Source organism: Pteropus alecto, unplaced genomic scaffold (assembly GCF_000325575.1).
Source record: "Pteropus alecto unplaced genomic scaffold, ASM32557v1 scaffold164, whole genome shotgun sequence".
In the NCBI taxonomy this organism is placed as follows: domain Eukaryota; kingdom Metazoa; phylum Chordata; class Mammalia; order Chiroptera; family Pteropodidae; genus Pteropus; species Pteropus alecto.
In genome coordinates, this window is record NW_006439568.1 from 7,302,718 (window position 1) to 7,314,886 (window position 12,169).

Sequence of the window (12,169 nt, forward strand, 5' to 3'; positions counted from 1 at the left end):
CAAATACTTATTTCCATAATATTTATTAGACCCAAGACTAGGTAGGAAGAAAAGGCATCGTAAAAATTTTTTGAGAGAGAACTATTGAGTGAAAGAAAGAAATTGAGTGGGAGGGGAAGTAGGAAATTCTATTTAAAGGAAGGCTTGAGTAGGAATAAAAAAGTAGATCGGTTTGGATCATTTTAGAAGACTGATTTTTGGATCATTTTAGAAGACTGATTTTTTTTTAATTGTTAGAGGTTTGGGTAAGTAACGACACTGTTTTCTTAATGTTTAGATCTGAGCTCTTCACCAGAAGCTAAATATGATACATTCCTTGTAACCAATATGGTCCCAATGTATCCTGCTTTCAAACGTAAGTCCAATATTTACGTAGTAAACTGTTGATGAAAAAAAAAAAACATTTCTAAATTTGCTACTTACCTTTTCTTCCTCGGTACGACTTTTTGTATTTAACCTTTTTAATTTTTGAAGACCTTTCATGTAAATCATCTACTGTTAGTTCAAATTATGAATCTGTGAGGACAGCTGTCAGATTCTTCATCCATTGTTTATAATTATGAAATTAATCACAAGAAATGACCCAGATCATGAACTAAACCAAGTTTGTGTTTTCTATACAATCTGGTGTTCCCTTTATTTCAATGTTCATTGTATGACTGGTTAAAAAGGGTCTTTTCTGTATTTCGGAGGCCGACTTGACCTTCAACAGCATCCATATTTACTTATTGGATGGTATAATAAAAGCTACTAGCACTTCCCTCCTTTCGGGTGATGATGGCAATGATGAATTTCAAATGTTGACCCTGAAACTCCCGTAAGAGCTCGATGGCTTTCTGAATCATCTGAGTATTAAATTAGTTTTAGAGCTGTGCAAATTATCTTGGTTTCTTTGAACACTCATAATTTCTTTGTACATGACATAAATATTTGTGGTTGATAGTGATGCTATGAATGGTACAGGCACAATGAGCCCCGGGCCAATTCTAGTCCCAGGAGTGTGACCTCTAGCTACATGATTATAGAAATGCCATTTAAACTCTCATTTGTAAAATTAAGAGTTGATTGCATGATATCTGTGGTTTATATATAGGTTTATGATTTAATTTTCCAGTGGCCAAAACAATTTGTTTTCTATTTCTGATAACAAAGAATCCATTCATTCACCCATCCATCCATCCATCCATCCATCCATCCATCCATCCATCCATCCATCCATCCATGTAGTCAAACATAGAGAAAGCATTAAGGAGTGGTGGCTTTGCTTCCCTTTAGTTCATAGAGTGAGCAAACCTATATGCTTATAGGGAAGATAGGAAAAAGAGGTACCTCTACCTACTTGGTAAAGGAGACTTGGGCTGTGTTACAGGCCTCTCAGGGCTGAAATAAAGTCTCAAAAATAGGATTCATAGGAGCAAATGATTGTAGAGTGTCATCTGGAGTGGCAGTCCTTCCCAATTTAACATTGGTGAAATGGCCAGCATGGTTTAGAGGAAAAAAATATTTATTTGATGTCCTAGGGTAGTAAATAGAGGTTTATTCAAAGGTAGGATTCATTACCTTGAGTGAAAAATTAAAGTATGCTCCTAGAAGGAGGTTTCCTGGTTTCTTCTCAGGCCCAATTGCGAAATGTTTCAGAAAGCCACATAGATACATTTGCCATAATATTGCATGAAATGCAGCTTCATTTAATTTCCACAAATCAGGATTTCCTGGATTTTTTATTCTTCACGGATGCCTTATGACCAAGCAGTAATACAGGAAACAGTCAGTGCCGCCCTGAGGCTGGCGTGGCAGAAGGCCTTACACAGAGGGCTCACTCTTCTTCACTAGGAGATGGCTTTTCACATGCTGCCTCTCTGTGGGTTGGGCCTTTTGACTGTTCTCATTGTTGTTTCTTTCCCTCCTTTCCTCTCCAGTTTTTATGCTTAAGTTAACATTTGAACTTCTCTCTCACTGTCCTTTCTTTATTGCAAATAATTATGCATAACATTTTGGCTTTGGTGGCCTGTTCTTTCTCATTCAGGGTAGAGTATCTATAAAGAGCAGTTCAAATACTACAAGAAAAATGGCCAAGTACTTTTTACTAAGGGGAGGTAAGAGGCGATAACACTTGAACCTCATAACACCCATGTTGGATAGAGCACAGGAAGTTGAATCTAACATATCAAAATCAACTCATTGTTTGCCTTTTCTGTCCTCTTCTTTTATTCCCTTCTTTTGCCTTTCTCCTTTATTCCATCCTGCTCCTCTGATTGGCCATAATATAAATTGGAGCTAGAGTAGACAATTAAGTCTTCTCCAGCGGGTGACCTTGAGAACTGGGAAGTCAGTAACAGAGGAGAAACCTGACATACACAGATCAGGATGTGAGTTTTCCAGGCAAAAGGAAGAACAAATGCAAAAGCTTAGTTGGAAACAAGTTTGGCTACGGTGGGGACAGGAAGAAAGCCATCTGTCTGAGGGAAAAAGGGTAGGAAGTAAAGCCAGGGAGGTGGGGGACGGGGGGGCACAGTGAAAAGTTGGGATTATATTCTAATCCCTTACAATGAGAAATCATCTGGAGTGTTAGAAATGGGTGTTGGGGGAGTATATTACAGAAATTTATGATGTAAAGAATCTATTTGGCTACTGTACAGGGCATGGGCTACAGGAAGTAAGAGTTTCTTACAGGGAGCCCAGGAAGTAGTCTTTTGTAGTAGTTCATATCGGAGAGGATCGTAACTTAGAACAGAGTGAACACAGTAAAAATGGTGAGAAGTGGTTAGATTGCATGACTGAAATGTATTTTGGAGGTGGCGCGGTTCACATGTGTATGAAGTAAGAAGAGAAGTCAGGGATGACTCAGAGGATTTTGACCTGAATATCTAGGTGAGTGCGAGTGCCATTAACTATGATGGAGAAGCCAAAAGTTGGAGCAAGGTTAAGAAGGAAAATCAAGAATTCCGTATGGATAATTTTTGCTCTCCATGATTCCTAGGTATTCAAGTGGAACATGAGATGGGTGGTTGAATAAGCATGTCTAGAGCTCTGTCAGGTCTAGAAACGTAATCTGGGGAATCAGCATATCTATGAGATAATGAAGGGGAAAAAAGATTAAAGCCTTTTTTCAATTTCTCACAAATGCCGTACTTCCTCTTTCGTACATTCTGTTCCCCCTGCGTGGAATGCCCTATCTCTACCTCTTCACCTAGGAAATACCCACATATCCTTCAGTTCTCAGCTCAGTTACTTCATTCGTAAATCCTTCCCCGACTTACTGGGCTAGGGTAAACTCCCCAACTAATGTCTCCATCTCTTTCTCTTTTCTGGCTCACAAATGACACACACACACACAGCTGCTGCTTTAGGATGGATCCTACTCAAGAATCACTACAGTGCTATTGTTTCTTGGCTTGTGACATTTGGCTTGTAGAATGCATCCGAGAGAGAATTTGGCCCAAGCAAGGAGTTTTGTTCATGAGGAACTAATTTTGTCTTTGCACAGGAGTCTGGAATTATTTCCAAAGGGTGTTGGTGAAGAAATATGCTTCAGAAAGGAATGGAGTTAATGTGATAAGTGGACCAATTTTTGACTATGACTACGATGGCTTACATGACACACAAGACAAAATCAAACAGTAAGCTTTTCATTTCCAATCAATGTGCGTTTTTAAATTCCAAGATCTCACTCAAGACTATTTTCTCAAACATTCATGTGCTGAAGAAGAGCTGATACCTCTTCAATCTTTTGCTCTTTGAATCTCCTTGTGATTCTTTTAGACTTTTGATGAAGCGTGACATTGGTGGTTGAAAGGGAATTAGATTTTGTGGCAAATAAATGCACTCTTCCATTCCAGGAAAGATAATGTATCAAATGATTTTTTAAAAAGATTGTCATTTATTGTTTAACAACACTTCTGTGGGAAGATGGTAATTTTCACCTAATCTTCATTATTTGGGGGCCTTTTAGAATCCCTTAGATTTTTTGAGTTGGTACATCTCAATAGGAAATTGCATATAGACTTTGGCTGTTGGAGTAAAAACACTGTGTTCACAAGGACCTTACACTCTGATGGAAAAGGCGAGAGGATAAAAATACAACAAATTCTTAATGTCATCATTTAATTTTATACATGCATGGAATGATCAGAGCAGCATAAAATATGAGGGTTTAATTTTTTCTATACAGATAACTAATACAACAGAAGTTATCTTATTTCCTTTTCAGTCATTCATAAGAGAAATTTCATCTTAATTGTACATTTATTTTATTGCTGGCCATTGTAGTTTTTAGCCAAAATTATGTTAGCTCAATCACAATTTCAATATTTTGAAAATGATTAAAATTAAGAGAATAGAAAACCAGGTGAGGAATTGTGATTTTTGTACTTTTTTCTACTGGGAAATACTTTTTTATACCTCCAGCTCATCGCTAGCACTCAGTCTTTAGTATTTTCTCCAGTATGTGAAATCTCTGTACTCCGTTCAGGCTCTCGCTGAAAGGGCTGTACTCGCCCTAGCTTCAGTGTCTCCTGTCTCTGGTCTGTTTTACACAACTCTATGATGAAGTTGTCTCCCTAAAACAGGAATCTCATACTGACATTCCCTAGCATGGAAACCTTCAGGGGAGTGTTGCTGTCTAAACAGTCATGCCCAAACTCCACAACTCGGCACTCCGAACCCTCCATAATTTGGCTTTTGTTGACTCTTCCAGCCTTACGTTTCTACTACATTGATCTAGTAATCATAACCGGCATCCAAGTCTTATTTTGGGCTGTTTTCTTTCCTTGAAATATCTTTTTCACTCTACCAGATTGAGAGAGGACGATTTCAGGCAGCAAAAACATGTTCAAAGATTCGGAATTGAACTAGTGCTTAGAAGAGAAAAATGACTGAGTGGGAACGAATTTTAAGGACCTAGGCAATATTCATTGGTCATCACTTAAAAAAGAAACCTCCCGCATCAGTTATAATTTTATTCGACCTTCCTGTTTCAGGTACGTGGAAGGCAGTTCTATTCCTGTTCCAACTCACTACTACAGTATCATCACCAGCTGCCTGGATTTCACTCAGCCTGCGGACAAGTGTGACGGCCCCCTCTCTGTCTCCTCATTCATTCTTCCTCACAGACCTGACAACGAAGAGAGCTGCAATGTGAGTTCAAAAAGAGTCCTTTAGGATTTGCTTCCATAACTCATCTTTATTTCTCAACTTATATTCCTACTGTTAAAGCAGAGCACACTTATTATAAGACATTTGAATTACACAGCCAAGGGGAAAGAACAAAGGACCCAAACAAAACTTTACTTAATACTTGGGAAATGTGTGTTTTAATGGCTTTTTATTGTCCAGTGTAAGAGTGTGTGTGTGTGTGTGTGTGTGAGCATTTAACATAGTTCTATTCATGTGTTCAATTTTGGTAAATGATAAAAGTGCCCAAATGTTTTTAGTTTTGCAAAAGACATATAGATTTAATAAAAAGAAAGAGGAAAGTAGCAACATTTTGATAATCGTTGAAACTAGGTAAGAATTCATGGGAGCTCATTCTATTATTCTCTCTACTTTTGTGGATGTTTGGAAATTTCTGTAAGAATAACATGTAAGAAGACACAGAGAAATATATGCTTTATAAATCAGATTTTCATTTGCTACTAGTTATGAGGGCATATATAACAGGTAGCCCCATTCTCAAATAGCACAGATGACTCCCGATTCACTTTTTCCTACGTGGAGGCAGGATGGCAGGATGAGGCGCCCCAGGCAGGTAGACAGGAGCCTTGCTATGGGCTCCCGACCCTGAACTAATTCTGCACTCAGGTACAGATCACACAAGTACTCCAGGTCTCTTTAATGTGGTGGAAAGTCTGAGCTCCAAGGCAATGTTAGAAGTAATAGTCTTTATGCTTTTGTTTCATTTAACAGAAGGAGCAGGGATAAAATCTACAAAGAGGATTCTTAGTCAACAAGCGCTACTCAAATTCCCAGATTGTGTAAGGTACTCTGGGAGAAGCAATAGTGTGCTAATTAGTCACTATTTAGGCAGCTTTCAGTGGCAGGGAGCGAATGAAACAGGTACGGAAATTGCTAAAAAGTGAAGCGCTGTAAGAATAGCTTCGATGAAAGTCATCGGCTTCCTGGGCAAGGTAGCTCTGGGGCTATGGCTTCAGTTATAGGTGAAGATGGAGGCTGTGAATATCCAAGGCAAAATAGGGATTGTGGGGGGAAAAAAAGAAAATTGAAATATGGCCGAGAAAGCTAATTATGTTTGGCCAGAATATTGGAAATGAGGGTAATAGAGGGAGATAAGGTTTTAGAAGCTGCTTGAAATCAAATTTAAAATAAAAGAACTAGTAATAATATTCACAGTAGCAGTAGTTGTAGTGGTTGTGACCATTTATGGAATATGTGTGACCCCTATCCCCCAAGTACTGCACAGGTCCTCTACATATATTATTTCTAATCATGTAATTACTCTATGAGGCAGGTATATATATTCTTCCTATACCCGCACCTTTTTTTTTTAAACCTATTGAGAAACCTATACTGAATAAAGAGAAAGTGTTACATGGTTGCCTGGTTAGTTAGTACGAGAGCAGAACTTTAGATTCAAAGCTTCTGACTCCAAAAGCCTATCCTCTTTAAACTGATCAGGTTTCCATAGTGGGGCCTGAGCAATTTTTTCTTATCACTCAGGCATTAGAAAGCCATGGAAAATGTTTAAGCATAAGAGCAACATTTTAGGCTTCCCTTTGGGGAGATAAATGTGCATTGGAGGAGATCAAACATGATACTTAAAGGGCTTTGGCAAGATGCACAGAATTGAGGTAACAACTAAGGCTGGGTTTGCAATCTTAGAAGCGTAAAGGGAAGGGTAGAAGGCAGCAATACTATACCAAAAAGATCAATAAGATCTTATAAAGAATTGAATGGGAAGTGGAGAAGACATCAGTAAGACAATTTATGGGCTTAACCTCAATTTTTTTTTTACATTTTTAAAAGTTAAATTTATTGGAATGACATTGGTTAATAAAATTATATAGGTTCAAGTGTACAATTCAATAATTCATCACCAGTATATTGCATTGTGTGTTCACCACCCAAAGTTAAATTTCCTTCCCTCTCCTTATACTTGACCCCCTTTATCCTTTTCTACCTCCTCCCCTCCTCCCCTTTCCCTCCGGTAACCACTAAACTGCTGTCTGTCTATAAGTTTTCGTCTTGTTCGTTTGTTGCTTTCAGTTTTATATCCCGCATATGAGTGAAATCATATGGGTCACAACTTTTTTTGTCTGATTTTTTTCAATCTTGACTATTTGTAATCACAAGAGTAACAAATGCTGTACTGGGGGATGTAATGCCTCTGTGTTGGTACGTAATATACTTTATTTGAACTTCAGTTTTCCTAAAAACTTGTGAGGAAATAAAATTTTTGCAGAAAAATAAACACATATGTTATGGAGTGAAATTCAAAATTGCCATGCATTCTTAAGGTAAAGCAGAGACTACAAAGAGCATTTGATTCCTAATAGTCCATTTAAGGTATACTGAGATTCCTAGGGAGTACACGTTCAATACACGTTCAAGGTTTCTCTGTTGTTAGGGGGCTTGGTGATGGGACAGTTTGAAAATGTTCCAAATTCAGGTCAAAGCAGTTCTGTAGTCACCATAGAGTTTTCACCTGACAAATGAAATTCACTAATGTATCTTCCTCTCCTTCCTGGTTCCTGAGTCTACAGAGAGCTTAGAGGTATTTCGTATAGAGTTCATGGGCAGCATGCTTCTTACTGAAGAACCCCCCTATCTACGTAGAAACCTGTCCTTGCTTTGAAATTCCCTTTAAAACTGAAGGGACTTGAATTCACAAACTCAATTGGGAAAAAGTCAGGGAGAAAAAGCGGGTGAAGAGTAAATTCCCATAGCAAGAAAGAAGTTCATGGATTGTGCTTTTGTTTGTATTAATGTTCTAAGTTGTTTACTCTGAAAGCTTTTCCTTTCCTACCTCCCTTGGTGCACATGGACTTTTATTTGAATTTTATTCATTTTGCATTTGACACTAGAGTCTCCCTCAGCAAATACTTCCATAGATTGCCAGTCAACATCAGGCAGAAGACATATTTTTTTTTCACATGTAGCACGGCCAGTATTTCCTGGTGACTAATTGCTCACTAGATTTTAGCATGTGAAAACCAGGAGAGACTGTCCCTCAAATGAGTTTGGCAAATCATTTCCCAAATAAAGAAATAGAAAAAGACAGATTTCCCCCTGAATTCTTATAATCCCAGCTGACCGTTATTTAAATTATGAAAAACCTTTTCACCTCTTGTCCACACATTCAAATGTTGCATTTACAAAGGAAAAATTAGACTTTCCGTTGAAAATCAAATAAGTGAGTTGAATATGAAAATTCTCCTAAAATATAGCTTCATGCTTACTCTGCTTACTCTGAGGGGGTCCTGAGAGGTTTGGAGACCTCCTACTTCGTTAATTATATGGTCACACTGAGGATTGGTCAGTACCGTTGTGGGTAGAGTTATATTTAGGTCGTTCCTTTCCTGTGAATCGCAGAGATCTCGGTTAGCTTGGGTTAGAAGGGTGGGGCATGGAGGGTTAAAATCCTTACTTCTCCAGCCTCCAAAGCAATTTCTTCCCATTTCTTCATTTTGCCTAGGATGACCAGGCATCAGTTTCCTGAACCAACACCCTCATGGTACATATTTAGCACTGGCACAAGCTGCTGTAGCTCCCTGTCCAGGACTGTGTGGGTTGGAGCTTTCCGAGAAAATCCATTGCAGGTTCTTGGGCTTTGGTGGGTAGTTCATTGAGACCACTAGCGGGAAAAGAGCTGGATGGGGGCTTGTCTGAATGTTCTCAGCCCTGGGACATGCAGCCACCCTTCAGCTTGTAGAAAGATTTTTGGGAGCCATTATAATTTAGGGGGCATTTGGGAATAAAATTATTTTCAAAGACCTGCCTGCTTCATGTCTACTAACGAAGGTAGGCAATTCCCCATAATTCTCAGTGCCCACAGGTCTCATTCTTTCTTTCGACTTCAAAAGTGAAAGAAGATATTTTTAAAATGGAAAGGACTGATTCACCTGAGTTGCTTTTTAGTTTCAACCGAGACATGAAATAGATTGTTTGGTGTGGGACACCCGAATGTCCTTCATCTGGGATGTGTGCCATTGAAGCAGTTCTTGGCAAGTAGCTGAGACAGAAGAAGGAGAGTTTCTTTCTTTTTTCCTGTGTTGGTGTTTCCTTACTTTACCTTGTATCCCCCTTCTTCTTTCCTCTTCTTCTTTCTACCTCCTAAGGAGCTGCAGCAATAAGGATTATTATCTTTGTGAACCGAAGGAGAAACTGAAACCTAGAGGGTCAAGGAGCTTGACCGAAGTCTCATAGCCCAGAAGTGGTAGAGCCACCATCCTAATCCAGGCCTCCTGGGCCTCCAAAACGTCAGGAGTATCACTGAGCTGTTTCAAGTCAAACTCATTATCCAAATATCAATTCATTGAAATCTGATAGATGATGATGTTGGTGTAACGGGTTCATCCGAAAGACTAGGAATGCACACGCATAATTTTGTGCATTGGGCACAAGCTCTTCGCTTTCCCAGGGAGGCAGAAGAGCGTTCCTAATTGCTTGTGCTCTGTGCTCAAGATTGCAATTTTACAGTGGAGAAAAGAAACGAAGTACTGAATTTTCTAGGACCTTTGGTTTTCCTAATTTTGATTTATGTTCCGAGAACCTCTTGAGTCAAATGCCCTTTCACACCGCATGTCTTGTTTGTTTGGTATAGTGAATTGCTGTTGAAAATGTTTACAGCCAAGGGTAGGTCTATGTGGCACATTACGACAGGGTCGTGGCTGAGTGGCAGGAGGGCCAGGGAGAAATAGCCCTCATTGGCTCTGGGTGCTGGAGGGTGCAGAGGTCATTGATGGAGAAAATTGACCATTCGGAGAACTGCTCTGGAAAATCCTGCCTCTTATTGTTTTCTGTTTCCATTGCAGAGCTCAGAGGATGAGTCAAAATGGGTAGAAGAACTCATTAAGATGCACACAGCTCGGGTGCGGGACATCGAACATCTCACCAGTCTGGATTTCTTTCGAAAGACCAGCCGCAGCTATCCAGAAATTCTGGCCCTAAAGACATACCTGCATACATATGAGAGCGAGATTTAACTTTCTGATCATCTGCAGTACAGTCTTGTCAACTGGTGTATATTTTTATATTGTTTTGTATTTATTAATTTGAAACCAGGACATTAAAAAAAAGTTAGTATTTTAATCCTGTACCAAATCTGACATATTACGCCTGAATGACTCCACTGTTTTTCTCTAATGCTTGATTTAGGTAGTCTTGTGTTCTGCGTAGAGCTTGTGATAAATACTGCAGCTTGCATTTGTAGTGGGAGCTTCTAAATGGTGCTGCAAATTTGATATTTGCATTGAGGAAATATTAATTTTTCAATGCACAGTCACCACATTTAGTCCTGTACTGTATTGAAATACTGATTTTGTAAAGTTGCATTCATTTACTGTTAATTATGACAGACATATTTAAGCCTTATAGACCAATCTTAAACATAATAAATCACACATTCAGTTTTTTTCTGTTTTTTTTTTTTTCTGCCTTTATTTCACTTATGAATTAGAGTTTGCTTTTTGTGTATTCATGCATGAAAGGCATACATTCTGTGTGGGGCCCTCTTCCTAGTTGAATGTAGTTCACACAGCCAAAGGAGCGTCCATCGTATTTAACTACTGTGGCCTGGTTGGGATAGTTTAGGTCCATATCTTTGGGAAATCAGAAGGCCAGAGGGAAATGGAAACCAGAACTCTTGAATACCCAATCTCACCTATCTTTTGAAAAATATTTTGAAGTTTGGAAGAATAGTTTCTTTTGATCAAGTTGGTTCAAAGCTCTAAGTATTAGACTCAACTAAGATAGCTTTAAAGATACATATTTTGTATAAGGTACCAACTTAAGAACCATGGAGGATAAAAGAGAACTAAATGGGATGAGATGTAGACATAAAAAGTGTAATTAACAAATCAAGGTAGATAAGAAATGCCAAGTAAAAAGTGCTAGTCGTAATGCAAAATGACAGAAGGCTCCAACTGGTAGGTAGGATGATTTCATATGGACACAGTCATGGCTTTAAATAATAATGAATCATGGAGTAAGGAAGTCATTCAAACAATTTCAGTCTTCCCGATTGTGTCATTGGGAAAGACTAACCTTACTGTTTTCATACCTATAGCAGTTGCTAATATTATTTTGTTTTCATTATGTTAATTTTTATGGTTGTCCCTTTTACGGTCGGTGAAATGGGCTTTAAGTTTCCATTAATTTTCTTTTAAAAATAAATTTGTGTAAGAAGGAATATATTGTGTCAAATAAAAAACAACAAACATAGGTTGGATAGTATTATCCATGAAATCATGAAGGTAGTAAGGGAAAAACCGATGTTTGGGGAACAGCTACAGGAATGTGTTGGGAGAAGCGAATTTGGTAATATTAATGGTAACTTTATTTATCAAGCAGTCACTGTTCTAGGCATGCCTCTGGCACTTCATATGCCTTATCTCTAAACAGAAGTGAGAAGCTCAAGGAAGATTTTATGGAAAGGGGAAGAATGACGGGAATGGAGAAGAATGCTTGAATTAGGCTTTGTAGTTTGCGGTAGGGTGAAAGTATGGTAGAGCTGAATCAGAATATGACCGTTCTTTATTTAATAGTAATGTTTCATTGAGCAGCTGCTCTATGCCAGTACCTATACTTGCCATTGGGATAGAACATGGCTCTTGATGTCATAGAGCTTGCACTTTAATGGGAGAAAGAGACCTCGTCAAATATCTCTATAGTTTAGTTGGCTATATGTGCTTTGAGATAATTAAACAGTCACAGAGTGACAAGAAGGTGGAAAGGGAAGAGCCTTGTAGATGACATTACCACCAAGACTTGGAGGATAAGAAGAGCTGGCCTCAAGAAGAATAGGGACAAGAAGGGAGAGCATGGCCAAGGACTGGGGTTGGAAAGATCTTGGAATGTGTGATGGTCTGAAAGAAAATAGGTGTGCCTGAATGCAGTGGCCGGGTAGGTAGAGGACAGGTCACTAGATCCTTGTAGGGGCCACAGACGTATTTGAATTCCATGCTAAGTGCAATGGAAAATAATCGAGAATTCT

At 38.8% G+C, this 12,169-nt stretch overlaps 1 protein-coding gene across 5 annotated transcripts in view; it reads left to right on the forward strand.

Moving 5' to 3' along the window:
* Positions 1-10,598, forward strand: part of ENPP2 (ectonucleotide pyrophosphatase/phosphodiesterase 2) — a 96,998-nt gene extending 86,400 nt beyond the window's left edge. For 2 of the 5 annotated variants that reach the window (XM_025050163.1, XM_025050165.1), the window contains 4 exons: positions 278-355; positions 3,488-3,620; positions 4,980-5,136; positions 9,990-10,570. In XM_025050163.1, coding sequence (XP_024905931.1) covers positions 278-355; positions 3,488-3,620; positions 4,980-5,136; positions 9,990-10,160 — 539 coding nt within the window. In that variant the 3' untranslated portion in view covers positions 10,161-10,570. Of the gene's footprint in view, positions 1-277; positions 356-3,487; positions 3,621-4,979; positions 5,137-9,989 lie in introns of all 5 variants that reach the window. The other 3 variants (XM_025050162.1, XM_006916592.3, XM_025050164.1) reach the window with 3 other exon arrangements.
* Positions 10,599-12,169: the final 1,571 nt, after the last annotated feature.